The sequence below is a fragment of the Pongo pygmaeus genome, chromosome 1 (assembly GCF_028885625.2).
Source record: "Pongo pygmaeus isolate AG05252 chromosome 1, NHGRI_mPonPyg2-v2.0_pri, whole genome shotgun sequence".
NCBI lineage: Eukaryota > Metazoa > Chordata > Mammalia > Primates > Hominidae > Pongo > Pongo pygmaeus.
This window is the reverse complement of record NC_072373.2, coordinates 72,959,829-72,978,164: the sequence shown is the minus strand read 5'-3', so window position 1 is coordinate 72,978,164 and position 18,336 is coordinate 72,959,829. Positions and strand designations below refer to the sequence as shown.

Below are 18,336 nucleotides of genomic sequence, written 5' to 3'. Positions count from 1 at the left end.
TCACAATACCCTATATTATCCCTATTTCAAGGTAAGGACACCATTAACATTGCCAGTTAATTCACAAACTCTTCTCACTGCACTGGGCTCTGTTTCAAAGTCAATGACTTTTTTTCCCCATCCTGCGCCTTCTGCTTGTGCAACAGATTCTGTACATTTGCATTAGAGCCAATCCTTTCTAATAGGCTGGAAGCAGGTAAATAACTGGCACAAGGTCAAGCAGCAAGAGTCGGGCAGAGCTGGGGGTCTGTCCAGATCTGACTCCAATGCTGGGGCTTTTAATGACTATGCTGTATACATACCACCAAGAAGTTAACACACTCCTCCAAAACCAACAGCAAACTAAAACAAAACTTTCTAAACTCAATGAAACACAGTGTTAAACATCTCCCCTCCCTCCCTACTGCCTGGTGTGCACTTTCTCTTTGCTGCCAAGCACCTTGTCTTAGTAGCCCACAGCTGCTGCAGGTGTGCCTCTGAAAACTCACCTCTCCTTCCTCCTCTTTCTTAGTTGAAGATCATCACCAGGCAGGATATGCACTGTTTGCTAACACTAATTCTGTAATTTCCCAAATAAATGGCCCCCTGTGGGCCTGCCAGGCTCCCAGCCTGGTCCATCCCCCTTTCTACCCATGAAGGCAGCTGGAATGCTGGAAGGTGACAGCATTTAAAGAAGTTTCCAAGGGCTGCCTCGTGCTGTGCAAACCCAGCTGTTCCAGATGATGGTAAACAAGCAAATGAGGCAGCTGAGGATTGCCCCCCATGTTTTGCTAGCCTCCCACTAATCATATTCCTTGGCCACACAGCTGTTAGGCCAGATGTGCCACCAGAAGGGAGCTGGCTTCAGCACTGTGCAGCTGCCTAGGCATGGATGCAGGATGGAAACCTGGAAGACATGGAAGTTTGATTGGAATTGAATGGGCTGCACTGGTTGCCATGAGTTTGGTTTATTTTTCCCTCCTTCTAGACAGCTTGCTAGAAGCCATTAAGCAGATAAAGTCAGTCCTTCTTTTATTCCCACCTCATATGGTTTCAGCCCTTGTACCACCTAGCTACCTCAGTCACTAGCCAGTAGTTTCCATCTTTCCAACCACCCGCTTTTTTTCAGAGATCTCCTTCAAGCATGATTTTTGACAAAGACTTTGTTGAATGAAACATGAGCAGGCTTTGTTTCAGAATTCCAAAACCACATCTTGCCTGGCTTTAATGTCTAGATGACCACTGCTATCCCAAATTGGACCAGCTGAAATTCATACTCTCTTAGGAAACTTGCAGAAAAGACAGTTAGCTGTCTTGTCCAGGTTTTTTTTCTTTTTTTTTTTTCTTATCAGTAAAGCCAAAAATAGTATTAACAGCTATCAGAAATTAAGCAATTCTTTGTGTAGAATGGTCTACATATGTTATCTTCAACTCAATAACACAGGTACATTTCATCTCCTACAATTTAAAGATGAGGAAAATTAGACTCAGAAAGATGAGGTAACTTGTCTAGGGTCCCAGTGGTGGAAAATGGCATGATCAGACTTTGGGCCTAGATTGTCTGTCCTGAAAACGTGTGTGTTTTCCATCTACTCCGCCATGCTGCTTCTCTAGTATGATAAAATCTGGATTCATGAGAATCCCTAAAGAAACAAAGTCAATGTGTCAACAAAGCAAAGCAACCCTGTAGATTTGTTGATTGCTTTAAGGAATTCCCAGAGTGTATTCTGGGGTCAGTTACAGTTTTGTAGATTCAGCCTAGTATTTTCTTTCTCTCTTTCTTTTTTCTCTCTCTCTCTTTTCAAACACACATACACACACACACACATGCACATGCATGCATACACACACACGAAGTACCAAAATACTGAATGTAAATATTTTAGGACAAAACATTATAAGTGTCCAGAGTGACGACCTTGATGGCGAGTCAAGATCCTCAACCACTGAAAAAGATGCAATTATCCCTACTGCACTGGAACTTCCTTAGGTTGCAGTTCTGAGTAAAACATTTTAGAAAGATTTCCAGAAAAAAAGGCTAAAACCCAAAATAATTTTCTTCTTAACCCTTGGGAACCAGAACACACATTCTTTAAGGAGTTTCCTAAGGTAAAACTTTGTTTTGTTTTTTGCCTGAATCTTCTTTCTGCTGTTGTATCCACATTCTGGGTTTCCTCAAAATCTATAGCTAAGTACAAAGAAACCAGAGTCTCCAAACCATGCCCTTCGTCCTAGAAGTGTTTGTTGCCAGAGTCCTGTTGTCAGGAAGAAATCCTGCCTCCAGGAGAAGCATGCATTTTCTGTTTGCAAGGGCTGGATATTCTTTTCTTCTGGCTGTGGACAATGCCTCCACTTATTCCTTGAAAGAGAACTGTTTGATCAAGAGAGACCCCCAAGGTCATATATTAACTCTTCTTTGCATAGGTTATATTTAGCATTCCCAGGGACTTTATAAACTACAGGCTTAAGAAGAAAACTCCATTTATTATGGCAACAGCCCTCCCCTAACAGAAAGGTTGAACAAATGAGCTCATATTTCAGTGACCCCTAAAATACACAAGGTTAATCATCTTTCTTGAGATGCTCATGTCTTCTTGACTTATTAGTGGTCTAAGGCATAATTTGCTAATGAGATTAAAATGATTTTTCCCATTCAACTCCTTTTCTTTGTCATCTTTCCCCTCTTTTCCTACCAGTGATTTTTAGTTGATTAATTACTTAGGAGGCTGATCAAATCTCACTAAGACTCACTAAGATGCATACTTCCATTCCAGATTATGAAGTGGGTGCTCTGTTGGGAGATGAGTATGAGAGATAAATCCATGAACATATTCAGGGCCTCTGGGAGAAAAGGGATAGATTCTTGCAGCCAATCCTGCCTCACCTTACCTTAGATGATTCATAAGACATGCAACTATAATTCCTATTAGAAATAGGTTCTCTTTTACTAAATGGCAACCTCACTTCTTTTACAAATAATGATTCCCAAACTTTTTGATGGGCTCTGACTTGCAGGCTCAAGCCATGCAGGACTTCTCCCAAGGGGAAAAGTTTGATGGAGTTAAATTTATATTTCAGCAGTGATAGCTTCCTGCCTCCATTTCTCTGGAAGCCTCTGAGGCACACTCTTCTGCTTACTGTCCTATAGAGAGAGAGATGGTAATCTGTGATGGTCTCCGCACATCTGTGCTCCAGTAGAGGTGAAATGACACATTTCATGGGAAACCATTGTAGATAGCATGTGGAGGGAAGGGCGGCAGGGTCATTGGGTAATTCAAAGCTCATTAGAGCATAATGCTCTGGCAAGGAAGGTCATGTGTTCAATACATGAGAAAGTGGGCACCCGATTTCTCCCCTTCCATGGCACAGGCTGCTCACCTGTGTACATTCTTACGTCTTACAAAGCTAAGGCATTTTTTGGCCACTTTCAGAATGAGTGTGAAGTTAAAGAAGGAGCATTAGAGCATGGGTTTTCCTCTTTTTCATTGCATTAGAAATCATTTTCAAAGATTCAAACAAAATTGTATATGAAACCTCAATAGATAAACTTGATAAGGGTGAAGATATACTGGCTAAAGCTCAGAGCAGGGAGGCTGAAGTCCTGCCAGCCAAGCCTGCTCCAATCCCCACTGCCATCTCCCATGGCTGCTCCCTCCAATGATGTCCCTGGCATAATCCTAGAAACCTGTGAAGATATCACCTCACATGGCAAAAGCGACTTTGCAGATGTGATTAAATTAAGGATCTTGAAATGGAGACATTACCCTGGATCATCTAGGTGGGCTCAATGTAATCACAAGAGTCCTTGAAAGTGGAAAGAGGAGGCAGAATTGGAGAGACAGGGGGATGTGCTACAGAAAAATGGTCAGAAAAATGCACTGTTGCTGGCTTTAAATATGGAGAAGAGTCACGTGCCAAGAAATCTGGGTGGACTCTAGAATCTGCAAAAGGCAAGGGAATGGATTCCCCATAGAGCCTCCAGAAAGAATTGCAGTCCTGGTGGCATTTTGATTTTAGCCCAGTGGGACTCAAGCTGAATTCTCATCTACAGAGTTGTAAGTCAGTAAATGTGTGTAACTTATAGCCACTACTTCTGTGGTAATTTGTTACAGAGGCACTAAGATTATAAGTACTCTTGAAAGACCCTATAGGGCTCACTCAATAGACCAGAGAACTGCTGCTGTTGTACATCACCAGTAAGGAACACAGCTCTTACCTTGCACACTAAGAACAATGAGTAAGAGTTGGTCATCAGCAGTGGGTAGCTGACCATGATGCTTGGAACCCTCATGAAATTTCAGCAATCTGTGGGTAATGGAGAGCAGTCTGGCTTGGAATGGTGTGACTGTGGTTTGTACAGGTCTGTGCCTTTCACAGATATTTGTTTCCTGTCCTCAGAGACTATATAAACAATAGGGCAATTAACTGTGTAGCAATTAACCCTGTAGGAGTCCATGCATAACTGAGAAACATGTCCTGCTTCCTAGAAAGAATGAAGGTTGAGCAGCCTATGCGGACCAAACAAGAATCCCACCTGTCAGGTTTGAATTCAGCCAGGAAAATATAAGGGTGTATGCTCTGCCTCTGCCCACATCTCTGCTCCTTCCTTAGGTTCCTTAAGAGTCAGCATGTTCTGAGTTTCTTATCTCTCTCTCCTTTCATAAAAATAGGCCTTTCTTGGGAAGCCTTTCAGTTCAGCACCCAGAGGACTAAAGGTAAAGTTTATGTGGAGAGGAGGAAGGTGGGCCAATGCTCTGCAAACTGCAGATGGTTCAGCTGATACCTTTGTCCCTGGTCCACTTCCAGATGACAAGGGACCACTCTGCTGATATATCAGAGCTTTAGGACAGCACCGATGCTCACTGGAGATGGGTCAGGCTCAAGGTCAAGTTTCTGACCTTCTCAGTGGAGTCACAAGGGTCATGATGGGAATCAGCTCTCACCCATCCGTCCTCCTGCCTCAGGAAGCCTATGCTTCACCAGCCAATGAGAAAAAGGAAATCGAGTGTGTCTGCCAATCCGCCTGCCCCTCCTTCTGCAGAAGCCACGTGGTCCAGTGGCTTCAAAGTGTTATGCTAATACCAAATACTGGTATAACTGGGTGACTTTCTGCAGTGGCTCCAATTCTAAAATGCAGCAGCCTTATTGCAAATGCATATTCATTAGAACTATTCCTGCTAGCTCTGTCTCACAGATCAGTGTTAAAAGAACAAAAATCCATCAGCATAGCTACGTGCCAAGTAAAAGGGGCTAGGATCACCAACAGAAGGCACCTGACAGGCAGACCCTGAGGATCTCAGGAAGGGACACAGAAGTGGCAAAAGAGGGTGAGCCTAACCCTGTGTTTGTCTGTTAATGCATGTGCATGCTCAAACCCATATTGCAGTGGCTACAGAGGGTAGGGAAGGAGGTGCACATATGAACACACAGTGTTTCAGCACTTAGAATGACTCCAGACAGTAATAAGAAATGAAAGGGTCAAATCTGGATGAAGAAATATAAGCTGAATAGCTTTTTTTAAAAGTGTCTCAGCTGGGAGCTCCATTAGACAGTGAAATTGTCTGCTGAGGATCCCAGCTGGGAGCACATTGCTTAAGACATGTGAGTGGACCAGCCAAAGGGAGGGTGGCACTGTGGTACATCAACTTCCTCCTTGGCTGCCTTTGGGAGGCATGACCTAAAGAGCACTGTTCTTTGCATTTTCCTGACAGTCCTTCCCGTTCTTCTTTCCCCTCCTTATCATGGACCCACAGGTTCTCCTCCTACCTGCCCCTCAGTGCTCTCTCTCTCCTTTTCTTTTTCTTCATTTTCTCTTCCTTCTCAGATGAATCAGCCTCCTGTCAACTGCTGCCTCATAGGTAAAATTTTGGGAGGCCTTAGAGCTGGGAGCACTCCACCCTGTACCAGGCACATATCTGTCTTTGATTGAGAGTAGCTCCCTGAACAGAACAGGTGCTCAGTGATGGGGAAGAGGAGAGGGGAAAGATGGCATCAGCACAGCATCCTCACAGCTTGTCCCTGCTCTGGGTCCTCTCACAAAGCACAGCTGTCAGATTGGAAAGAGAGATGGGGCACCATATCCTCCCCAGAGCTAGAAGCTCCTGCTCCAACCACCAATCCAGTAGAGCTACCAGTGAATCATCTCTTCGTCTCCTCTGCTGTCAATCCGAATGGCTTTCCTCCCTGCCTCCTCTGACCCATTCTCTCTCCTCTCTTGAGGACTATATCATTCTGCCTTCAAAGAAGGGAGGGATGGAAACAGACAATAGTGCTATGGGCATAAGAATGGCCCACACAAAGGAGCCAGCAGCCAAAGGCTTCATCTGCTCCTGCCTCCATTTCCCTGCATGGCGCAGTTCAGTCTTCACATCCATGATGTGGGAGATAGCTCAGTCCACTGTAGCCCAAATTGTCTTGCTAGTTAATAGTATCACATTTTTTTAAAGAGACAGGGTCTCACTCTGTTGCCCAGGTTGCAGTGCAGTGGCAAGATCATAGCTCATTGCAGCCTTGAACTCCTGGGCTCAAGGAATCCTTCTTCTTCAGCCTCCAGAGTAGGTAAGACTATCAGCATACACTGCCATGCCCAGCAAATTTATTCCATTTCTTTTTTTTTTTTTTGTAGAGATGAGAGTCTCGCTGTGTTGCCCAGGCTGGTCTCAAACTCCTGGCTGCAAGTGACTCTCTCACCTCGGTCTCCCAAAGCATTGGGATTACAGGTGTGAGTCAGCCACCATAAACAGAGTCCATAGAGCTGATAACGAAGTACTTTAGAAGCCCATTTTTGAAGAAACGGGTGCTCATTGCTGTGGTCACAGAGGGGACAAAGTTTTTTTTTTTTAATTTTTATTTTTTCACTACCATTCCTGGCATAACTTACTTCTTTCATCACTCTAGTTTTAGGTAGATTTCTCCTAAAATTTTCTATTACATTTAGAATCAATGTCATACAATTAAGCAATTATTTAGTTCTTATCAACGAATTTTTTCTTGAATAGTTATAGTGCACATAGTAGGTACTCCATAACAACTTCTTGACTAACTGATTCATGATTACCTTCTCATCCTTATTAAGAGAAAATACCTAATTTACACTACATGGTGTTTACAACAGGGGATCACAGCACATTTTTCCCTATATATCTGTATTGTGTCTTCCCCCATGCCTTCCTCCCCATCCCCAAACAGAAACTACTAGCTTGCAGGGCAGACCTACCACGCAACCAGTGGAGTCCAGCTTGCGATCTGAAATACAGCGGAAATTCTTACTGCAGCCCCCGTTATCTTTGCTGCAGTCGCGCACCGGCCCAAAGGAATCTAAGAGAACCTCCAGGCTGTCGAAGGAGGATGAAGTCATCAGCTCCTCTCTGTGGGGAGAAAGAGTGGGAGGCAGGGAGGAGTCAAGGAGATTCCAGATGCAACAAGTGGCGTTACATTCCATGCTCCTATCTACTCAACTGAATTGTATCTCACTCTCTCTTACAAAAATTGAAGATCAACTATACTCCAAGCCTCGTACTAAAAAATGATGGGCGTTCTCTGTATCTAGCAAATGAGCCAAGGCTGTAACGCCTGGTCAAAGAAAGAGGTCTAAACTTGGGCAAGTAAATTAACATTTTATTGCCTGTCAGTCCTTAGCGTATGTGAGAAGTGCTTACAAACTCTAATTTTATGTCTTCCTCCAGTGAATGAGCCTTGGGATGTGCAATATTGACCCAGATAAAAAGCAAATCCTGGCACAACATAGGGGGAATTTGCAGGCTGCCTGCCAATTTTTCCTTTTAGCTTGTTGTGACTCCTTCCCCAGCACCTAGAACCTACAGGTAGTTTCTCATTCTGCTTCCCAAGCCAATTGCAGGCCTCAGTCCTGAAGCCAGACTCACCTGACCTCCACAGCATCTTCCATTACGGTCATGTCTGTCTTGCACTTTGCTGATGGATTGATGGCCAGTTCGGCTGGTGGAATCACAAAGCTCTTGCTGAGGGGCAACCACATGCCCTCCCCAAGGGTGTAGGTGAATCTGCAGGGACACCCAGTGCCAGGTGGTCATGACTGCAGGCATAACCACTCACCACTGGGGGATCTGGCATTTCATTACCAGCGCTTTCTTCTCACCCTTTGTAGTCCTCTTCAGAAAGATTGCCTTTTTATGGGTGCAATGACTAAGTTCTAAGGAGACAGAGAGGCCAACCCTTGCTCATATGGCCAGGCAGCTGGAGAAGTGATTATGGTGCCTGCTCACTAGTTGCTAGAAGTAGTTTTTATCAAGTCATAAAAAGCAAGTTCCAGCTTTCTTCAGATTTGAAGCTGGGCTTCCCCTGTCTTGAGTCAGATATAATTGGAAGCATTTTAATTGAAGAGGGATGCCAGCCTCCCACCGTCCCCATCCCATGGCTGCACACCCACAGTGGTGGCAATGGCATCTCTCTGTGCCTGGAGGACCCCTAACAAAGAAAAGAAAGAAAGAAAGCACCCCTTTACAGCTTCTGTGTGATGGGAACAGAAATGACTGAAGCCAAGAGCCTCCAGGGAGGAGAGAAGAGCAGATGAACAAATGAACAAAACAGGCCCAGATTTATTCTCTGCACTCCTACCCACACCATTGGCTAAAGGTGCTAACCCTTGGGATACAGGGAAGATTTTTTTTTATTCTTACAACAAGGGCTAGAAGGAATAGAAGAATCAATCGGCATTTCAAGGGAGAGCTTAAGAAAACCATGAGAGATTATTTGTTTATTTATTCATTCATTTCATTTCAAAGGCATTCAAATGCTCTGTGTTCATAGTCAAAAATAGTCTGTGGGATGAAAGCCAGTGTGGATGGGATATGAGGAGGCTGTGGCAGTCTGGCATCCCCTCCCCACTTAATGTGGAGGGAGGAACAATGGAAGGATGCTTACAATTAAACAGAACCAGGCGCTGACTACATTAGCATGCTGCTCACACAACACCATTTCAGAATCCTGCTCTTTTCTCTTCCCATGCACAACCCTCTCCCCTCCCCAGGTTGCCTGAAATTCTAGGAAACCAGATTGATGACTTCAGATCTTTTATTTAAAAAAAAAAATGTAGCCCTCTGCAGTAAGCTGGCCACAGAGCAGACCCATTGACTAGGGCTCATGAGTTAGAGGGCAGAGAAGCCACATGATTTCTGCCTACACCCTTGAAAGAGAGTCCTGGGCCCTAGAGCAGCTGGAGGGGTGTGGGACATATGCCAGCTTAACGCAGGGGATTTCCAGGGGCCAGCAGAGCCACTGGTAGGAGGGAAGTGGCCAGGATTTGGGGGATTTTCTCCAATTTCCACCCTGACTCTTGGGCCTCTACTTCTCTGACCAGTTGGTGAACCTCTGCATTAAGCAGCATTGAAATGTCAGAGATGCTTCTGGCTCTGAAAGAGTCACTCAATTCTCCCCACTCACAGGAGTATCAAGCAGTAGGTCTGTGCAGGGAGGTGCCTGCACCAGGAGAGGAAAGCTTGTTACTTAGGGGACAATAGAAGATCATCACTTCATTCTTCTGTGAAGCAGTTAGCAAAATTGGAAGCATGACAGCCCCTTCACTCACACACACATACACACACACACTCACAAACACAAACACAAACACAAACACAAACACAAACACAAACACACACTCACACACTTCATCTGGTAAGATTAAGGAGCCCATTCAGGGCTGATTGCCTCAGGTACCTGGAATCCGGGACTTAAGGATAATGTAGGTTGAAGAAAACAACCTCCAAGAATTTGTATAATTTCACTTTGCATTTCATAATGGACATCCTTGAGTTAGAAACACTATAACAGGCAGGCTGGAGTGGGGGCACCTCCACTATTATATCATTTTAGAGAGAATGTCTACAAGTAGTTTGAATAGTAGCAAGGAGGAGGCAGCTTATTGAACATAGAAATAAAATTTTGTTTTCTATTTTGATTTCAAAATTACAATATTTGCATTGATGCAGAGCAACAAATCTGTGACCTGTGGTTTATAATTTATGTAACTGATTTTAGGAAGCCATTGGCAGTTCTGTTACATTTCTGATGGTTAATTTTTCTTTTGAAAGAGGAGGCTCCGTGCCCATCCATCTCACAGTTCTCTTCCTCCTCTGAATACATTAATATTTCTAAGAGAAAAGCAAATCACATCTACCCCCAACTTAAACTGTTTATGGCACCCTGTACCTACAGAATAAAGTCCCAGCCTCCAAAGAGGTCATCCCCAATAGCTGATAGCTTCTTCAGCTTCTTTTTTCACCAAACCCTGGGTCACCCTCTGCTCTTACAATGAGACCTGACCATAGTTCCTAAAGTTGTCCTGATTTTCTCACCTCTTTGCTTTTGCTCCTAATAGTCCTTTCTGGATTTTCTCCCCTCTCTTCTTTGCCTGACTTCTAATCATTTGCAGACTCAGGTAAGATCCTACCCCTTCCAGAAAGCTCCCCAGGGCCTTCACCCTCTACCCTCAGGCTGAACAAGGGGCTGAGCCTGTGCACCTGACTCAGAGCCCCTTGCTGCTCCTGAAATGATGAGTTGTGCCTGTCTCTTCATGTGTCCATCACCACTTAGAAGAATGTGCGCTCTTGGATGGCAGAGGACAGTTCTTGTCATTTTTGTATCCCCACTGCCTCATACAATTTCTGCCCCAAAGACGTCACTCAATAAATATTTATTGACGGATCAATAACGATATTTCACTAGGTTCTTTAGCTTGCACAAGTTTCTGGGGACCATAATCTCAATGTTCAAATTTAAAGATGGAAGCAAAGGTGAAGATTATCCTCCATGTAGAGCAGGCTATAGGTTAAACTCTGGGTTTAAACTGATTTAAAGGTTAAGGTGGAAATGAATTTGATATTGTGAGAAACCTCCTGTGTGCAAAGCAGCTCCTGAGACACTGCACTGGACCATGTTAATAAGAAAAGCAGCCTCTGGTAAGATCAAGGTGAAACCCTGTAGGGGAAGCAAAGTCAGGTGTTGGGTGAGACTAATCTTTGCAGAGAACTGTAAAGGGGCAGGTGCTCTGTAGCATGTCCTCATTTATCCTTACAACTGTCCTCTGAGGCTGGTCATCTGGCCCCATTTTACCGATGTATCAACTAATTTTTAAGGCTAGTAACCTCTCCAATGTCACCCTCTGTAAATGGGAAAAATTGGGATTGGTCTGATTCTCAGGTATGGATCCCAGCAGCTTTCTAGTTCATGCTGGCTCAGGCCTACGGAATTCTAAAGTTTTCTTTCATCTGCAAAATCTACTGAGTAACTCCAAAAACCAAATATAGAACAAACTGTCAGAGAAAAGCTGTGTCCTAAAATCTCATCTGTCCCTCATTCATGCAGATTTGGCAGGAACAACTTCAAAAAGCTACCCAAGAGAAGCTGGGTGAGCATCTAGAATGCTTTCCCAACTCGGGCCTTCTCTGGAGACAGCTGGTGCTGACCAGGGCAGTTGATGGCTCAGCTGTGCACTGAGTCCTGCACACAGCCCTGTGTTCAACTAGAGCTAGAAATTCCTGTCCAGAGGCAAACACTCACCAGAGAGTGCTGCACAGAACAAGGCTGTGGTCTCACCACGGCTTGCCATTAAATGGAACGTGAGGAAACGGATCAATTGCTCTTGACCTGGCATCTCCATGCTTCCTCAGAGCAGGCTATTCCAGGACAAGGAATAGTTCCAAAGGATGCAGGCACTCACTTTGAGGGAAGGTCTCTGTGGGATCAATTTGGTCTGTACCAATCCCTACCCCCACAGTCCAGTGGAAAGGAGTGAGCCAAACCACAGTGGAAAGGACTTTTTGGACACTGGAATGGGTTTGGTGGGAAGATTCAGTTGGTAGGTTCAGGGTCCTCTTAGATCCTTTGAGTCTAGTTTAGGCCCTTCCCAAGTTATTTGGGATTGCAGATTATCAAGGTTAGGTTGAACATCAAGGTCTTTTCTTACTCTGGGTTCAAGTTTTTAGGAAATGCCTGAAATGATTATCTACATATATCTATTGAAGGCCTGCTGTGTTCAAAATTGTATGTTGGATGTTAAATATTTAAAGTGATATAAGATACCATTCCTTCCCTCAAGAAGAACATCATTTCATTGGGGAAAAATAGGCAGCTGAAAAATAAATATTAAACAAAATAATTGACAAATACATATTAAAATCAGTATATTATAGGCATTTGCAGGGTAAAGTCATTGCAGCTTGGTACAGTGGATTGGAGACATTTTAGAGCAATATTCTTCAATCCTGGCTTCAGGTTAGAATCACCATAGTGCGTTTTAAAAAACACTCATGCCCTCGCCACACCTTCCAGAACTTATGAATTAATTGGTTTGCTCTGGGTATGATCGTCAGTCATTTTTAAAGCACACTGGGGACTCTCATAGACAGCCAGGGTTGGAGATTGCTTTTTGGATGAGACTGTAAATGCTTGAAGTCAGAGACTACCTTGGTCATATTTGTTTGGTTATATCTGCAGCATCCGAAACAGTACCTTGAAATAGTAGGTGTTCAATAGATGCTGAGTTTGGTGGAGACTTGATCTGGACCATAAAAACTGGTAGCATTTATATTACGAGAAAAATGTGCATTCTTGCTAGAGGAAAGGGTATGAGCAAATGAGCAGAGTGGGAGATATTCAATTTATTGTGGATATTGGATCACTTAGAAAACAGATTCAACTAAGAACAAAAGGTTCTCTGGAAGAAGAGTGGCTCATTTAGAGGAAATTGTATGTTGGCATTCAATAGTAAAAAGATTTAAATGGCGGAATTTAAACTCTATTTCAGAGTCCAGAGAGATGTTCAGGAGCTTGGAATTCAACAGGACACTAATCATGAGTGAGCATAGTAGCAAATAAGTAGCCAATTACAGTCATTGACGAGGTCATATAATTTTTTAGAGTGGTCGTTGGTAGGTGGTTTACTTGGATGCCAGAGTGGTTTCGATTAAAGTTCCTGGTACCTAAAATAAACAGATTGTGACCCATTGCTTTCATTTGAGAGGCTAGTTATTTCCATATTAGGGATAAAAATTCTTAATCACTTATTGATTAACCAACTGGCTCCTGAGATATCTGACCTCATGGGTCAAACCACACAATTGGCACCCTCTATAGTGCTTGGATAAAACATCCAGTTGGCAGCCAGCAACTTTGAAAACAACATAAGTCGTGCTTGTGTGGATAGAAACAGTTTTTGTGCAGGTTTTGCTTGAATAGCAATTTTCTTAAGGCCCTTGTTTTCAAACTGTTAGTTTCTGACTTTTAGGGAATGGGGAACTTATCCATGTCAATCAGCCAGATTCCACTAGGCTCCTCATCTACCTTATCTTTATCACCCTTTGAAGTCCTGGAAGATCAGCAATAGGAAAAAGAAAGAAAAAGTCAGCCGAATGATAAATCCTTGTTGGAAAGTTTTAATGCCCATGTCACAGTCCAAGGAATGGAGCTGACATATCTTGCAGCACAAATCCTCAAAAGCAGCCTGTAGCCAACGCCATTAGCATGACCCAGACTTCCCTGGGACAGACACTCAGGAAAGAAAAGGACAAAGGAAAGCCCTCTGAGGAAGTGGTTCTGTGAATCCGCACTCTAGCTAGGAGCATGCCTAAGAGAACACTGCTATGGCTAAGCTGAGTCCACCTCGAGCTACAGGAGGAGCAGTAGAAGCTTTGCAAAAGAGTGAGCTCTAGGAGGCAAATGCAGGAGCAAAAATTAACACCTAGGCCAGGAATGGCTGACAGGGATGGTCTGGGAAGGGGCTTGGAAAGGTGGCAGTGAAGAAGTGAGACTCAGCAAACTATATGGATGCAAGTCTTCCATTTGTCCTATGCTGCTCACCATTTGTCCAGAAAAGGCATGCAGTAGCTGAATTCATCAGCTCCTTATGCAGGACTACTCACTTCCTCTACTAGAGGACTTACTCAAGGAGGGACATGTATTCATGCCCATACTGCCAAGCCAAGCACTTAGAAGGAACTCAGCAAATGTATGTTAAGTGAATGATAGATTGACAAAATGAATGGATGGTAAGATCTTATTTTGGAAATAAACTGTTCCAGCTAAGACCTAGTATGAATTAAACTTTATGATAATTGAATCCTTCCTGGCTGACACTCAAATTATTCCTCTGCTGTGGACCTTTCTAATACATGCTATTCCCAGGTATGTAGGTAGAAATTTGGGAGGGAGTAGAAGCATCCAATTTGATCAGCAAAGTAGTAGGTAAAAGAAAATAATAATGAGGTAGAGTTTAGAAAAGGGGAAGGCAGGGGTGGGAGAGATTCATTTTGAACAACTTAAGACTCTATGAGGAAGGTGCAAATTAGATGCAAAATGGAGAGGCAGAAACTGACATTAATTGCCTACTCTGTGCCAGTTTCTGTGCCAGGGACTTTCCCTGCATTATCTCATATATCCCTCACAATAACACAGCCAGGCATGTAATATAGCCTCATTTAACAAATGCAGAATCTGGAGGCTTCAAGAGGTTGAGTAAATTAGTGAGGTTCCCAGAGCTGGCAAAGAAGGAAGCCAGGGCCCAAACAGAATCTGTCTGATCTCCAAGTCCTCCATGTTGTCCCTGGGCATGACTGGGGGCAAACACTTTTGTTAGCAGGTGGCCTTGACAACTCAAGGTGTTTCCCATTTTATACTTTACCACTAGGAAAGTAAGTTCGGGGGAAGCGGAACACAGGGTTTGCAGACATACATAAGCAAGTCCCTAGACAATCACTTACCTAAATATTTTATCAGAGGGCTGCTCTCCCAAAACCAGGTCAAAGCCTCGCTGAAATATTGTGTAAGGCCATGGCCTAAAAGAAGAAACATCATTCAATTAAATTCAACTCAGCAAATACTCACTGAACACCCACTTTGTACCAGGCACAGTGCTAGGTGGTAGACGCCCAGCCATCCAGGGCATAGCCCCTGCCCTCAAGAAGCTCACTAATATGAGCTCACACATGACCTTGAATCCTGGGACCTGACGAAGAACACGATAAATGTAAAAATCACTGAACTACTAGGAAAATGGAATTTAATAGCCATGACAATTGGAACTACATATAGAGTAAAATTATATGAAGATAGACCTCACATATTCATAATTCATGGTCCTTTAGATGTAGATTCACAGAAATCTAGCTTGATCTCCCTTAAGAAGAGCAGCGTGATTTCTTGGGAATCAGACAGTTCTGGATTCAAACCTCATTCTCACGTTGAATCAACTGTCTGACCATGGACAGATAATTTGCTTGCCAGTCCTAATTTCCTATAGGGTCAATAAATGATAGCTACCTAACAGACCATTGTGAAGATTAAGCAGACCTCTTAGGCCAAAGACTGCAGCTCATACAGGATATTCAACATGTTTTCTTTTCTTATTCAAAATGACAAGAGGATTCTGGGTCTTTGATAGGTTTCAGACATCTTCAAACATTTTAATGTCACTCACTCAAACAGAAACAATTGAAATCATGTTTGCAAATATTTTTTAACTGTAATTCCTTCTAGTGAACATCTAGGTATTGTCACATGTATTAGAAAGTAACAAGACTATTTCTTTTAAATAGTGTGTATCTTTTCACTAACCCAGATCTCTAAGCCCATTATTTAATTATTAAAGCAAGACTTAGCAAAGCCCAGATCTTGTGAGTACTGAGCTATTGCACACACTAGGTGGATTTAGCCCTTACACTTGTGCAACTTACAGTCTCATAATGAACCCAATTATTGACAATTTTACTGTAGACATTCCTTTTGTTTTCAAGGACTACAAAAAGTCAGGAGAATAAATTATAATTATTATTTGGAGCTAATTCTAATACTAGGAGTTAATCTAGTGGTTTTCAATGCAGAGGGTATCACCCCATAGAGGGCATTTTGATAAATGTATGGCAGTTGTTCTTCAACGACACAATGACTGAAGGTCATTATTGCCCTTTAGAAGGTGGGGCTAGGATGGCTAAAATAGTGCATTGCTCAGGACAGTTCTGCAGAACAAAAATTTTCCCATGTCCTACAAGCTTTTGAATGTCATGCAAGACATTTATTTAAGTTTTGAAAACCCGCTTCTAATGGTTTGAGCATAGATGCTAATTCCATTGACATATAAGCACGAAGTACAGTTTCAATACACAGTGAATTTTCTAGGTCCATAACTACTTTATAATTTGAGGGGAGGTTACACATTGTATAATCACTTTGAATCACCAATACAGCACATGTGTATCAGTCTGTATTGCTCTCACACATATCATAATACAGTACTGCATATTATATTACATATTATATTATGGTGAATCTGTACTAGGTACAAATGTCTATCAAATTTATTATTTATTTTATTGTAATGAAGCATTAAAATACTTATTATAATTAGCATAGGAAGATATTATTAAATATTAACAGTTATATCATTATAAATTATTCTTATTTTCTCCCTTAATTAATATTGAGACACTATATTTGTTAAAATTTTGTATATACAGGTTTTATTTTTTATGAATTTTATTTACACATAATAAAAGGGGTTAAAAATATTTGTTACAAAATATTGACAGTGTTGGAAATCACCAACTTAACCCAACAAGTTAACAAATTAATTACCCAGAGTCTTTATTTGTTTCAAGGGAAAGCCATTGGAACTATATAAGGAAGTGGCTAGGATGAATGTATTCATTATTTAAGCTTACTATTTATAAATGCATTATTCCTGGGATTCAATTTGGAAATACCTAGAGGCAAGAATTGGCTCCATAAAGTATCCAAACAGTATACTGTGAATAACTCTTGCATCAAATAAAAGGCCCCTCCCCAGGTGTTTTTTATGTTTGTTCATCATTGTAGGTGAACCCACAGAGTAGGGTTTGAATTTGATTCTTTTTTGCTGAACAGAAAAAGGTGGTTTATGCACAGCTAAAAATATCTGTTAATTCAAGAAAAAGTCTAGAAATCCCAAGAAAAAAATATTCCCTATAATCCCAGACACCTAGAAAGGGCAATAAAAAAAGGGGGACGTGCAATTTTATTTATCTCTATTTTGGGCAGGATCATATTTTATTTACCGTCAGTTTAACGTTTTAAATAACATACATTTTGCCTTCCAGCCATTTCTAGCACTCAAAACTGATACAATGTGTAATTATAGTTAATTGTTGGCATAGTTCCTAGGTTGTTTGAAAATATATTTTCAGGAGCCAAATGACTGGCATTAAATACTATGTGAACAATTAGCTATGCAGAATGACACAAATAAACCTGTATTCAAGCCAAAGCCAAAGTTAAGGAAGCAATGAGCTTGGACATATCTATTAAGCACACATCCAGTGTTGCTAAGTAGTTTAGGTCAAGGAGACCTCCTGCTCTTGAGGGGCCTGAAAATTAAGAATATCAACTCAAATTGGAAGGATGTAGAGAAGTGCAGTGCAGACCCCACCCTGATCACATTTAGAGGCAGGAGTGCAGTGTAGACCCCACCCTGATCACATTTAGAGGCAGGAGTGTAGTGTAGACCCCATCCTGATCATATTTAAAGGCAGCAGGGCACAGTGGTTTTAGGACATGGAATCTGGAGTTAGCCTGCCTATTTCAAACGCCAGCTTAGCCACCAATCACTGTGTGACTTTGGGCAAGTTCCTTCATCATTCTGTAACCCCATATCCTCATCTGTAAAATGAGGCTGATGGTAACAACTGTATTTATTTGACAAAGTTGTTATGAGGAGGAACTAGCTAATGTAATTAAAGTGCCTAGAACAGTGTGTGGCATTTAGTGAGTGCCACACATAGAATCATTTGTTAAATAAGTTAAATTGATCAATTACATGCATCAAATATAAATACTATAATAAGGAGTGGTTCCCAAATTTCAGTAGAGGAAGAAGTGTCTTGCCCTAAGGTGCAAATGCAATGCCAATGCCAGGCTTTAACTCAGATTGTAGATGTCTTCACATAGGCTGGAGAGGAGGCAACGTGAGTATGGAAAGGCCAAAGCCCCGACACCCCACCTCCCACCTCCCACTTCCCACCCAGTGGTCACTTCACTGGGCAACTAACTCTACAGCATTGACATTAAACACAAAGAGCAGGGAAGAGCATATTGTGAAACGGCAAGAGAAGTCAGCGAGTAGCAAATTGCACCAGCAAAGGAATAAAGGGGAATTTACTTAATTTCTTCCCTCTAGTCCAGAATGATCTGCCAGAGAGACGAGAAATCTTACTTGATTTATTTAGCAAATATTTGTGGAGGCCTATTGTGTGTGAACTGTGATATTAGGCAATAGGAATTGGGATAAAGAGATTCTTGCCCTCAAAGGAATCTAAGGTCTTTGTGAAGAAACACATATAGACCCAGACAAACCAC

The 18,336-nt window shown here is 42.3% G+C and overlaps 1 protein-coding gene across 1 annotated transcript in view; it reads right to left on the bottom strand.

The window, feature by feature from the left end:
* Window positions 1–18,336, bottom strand: part of ASTN1 (astrotactin 1) — a 315,948-nt gene that overhangs the window by 90,475 nt on the left and 207,137 nt on the right. The window contains exons 9-11 of the mRNA XM_054448052.2: window positions 14,712–14,786; window positions 7,863–8,000; window positions 7,196–7,346 (exon numbers count right to left, since the gene is read on the bottom strand). Of these exons, the coding sequence (XP_054304027.1) occupies window positions 7,196–7,346; window positions 7,863–8,000; window positions 14,712–14,786 (364 nt within the window). The remainder of the gene's footprint in view (window positions 1–7,195; window positions 7,347–7,862; window positions 8,001–14,711; window positions 14,787–18,336) is intronic.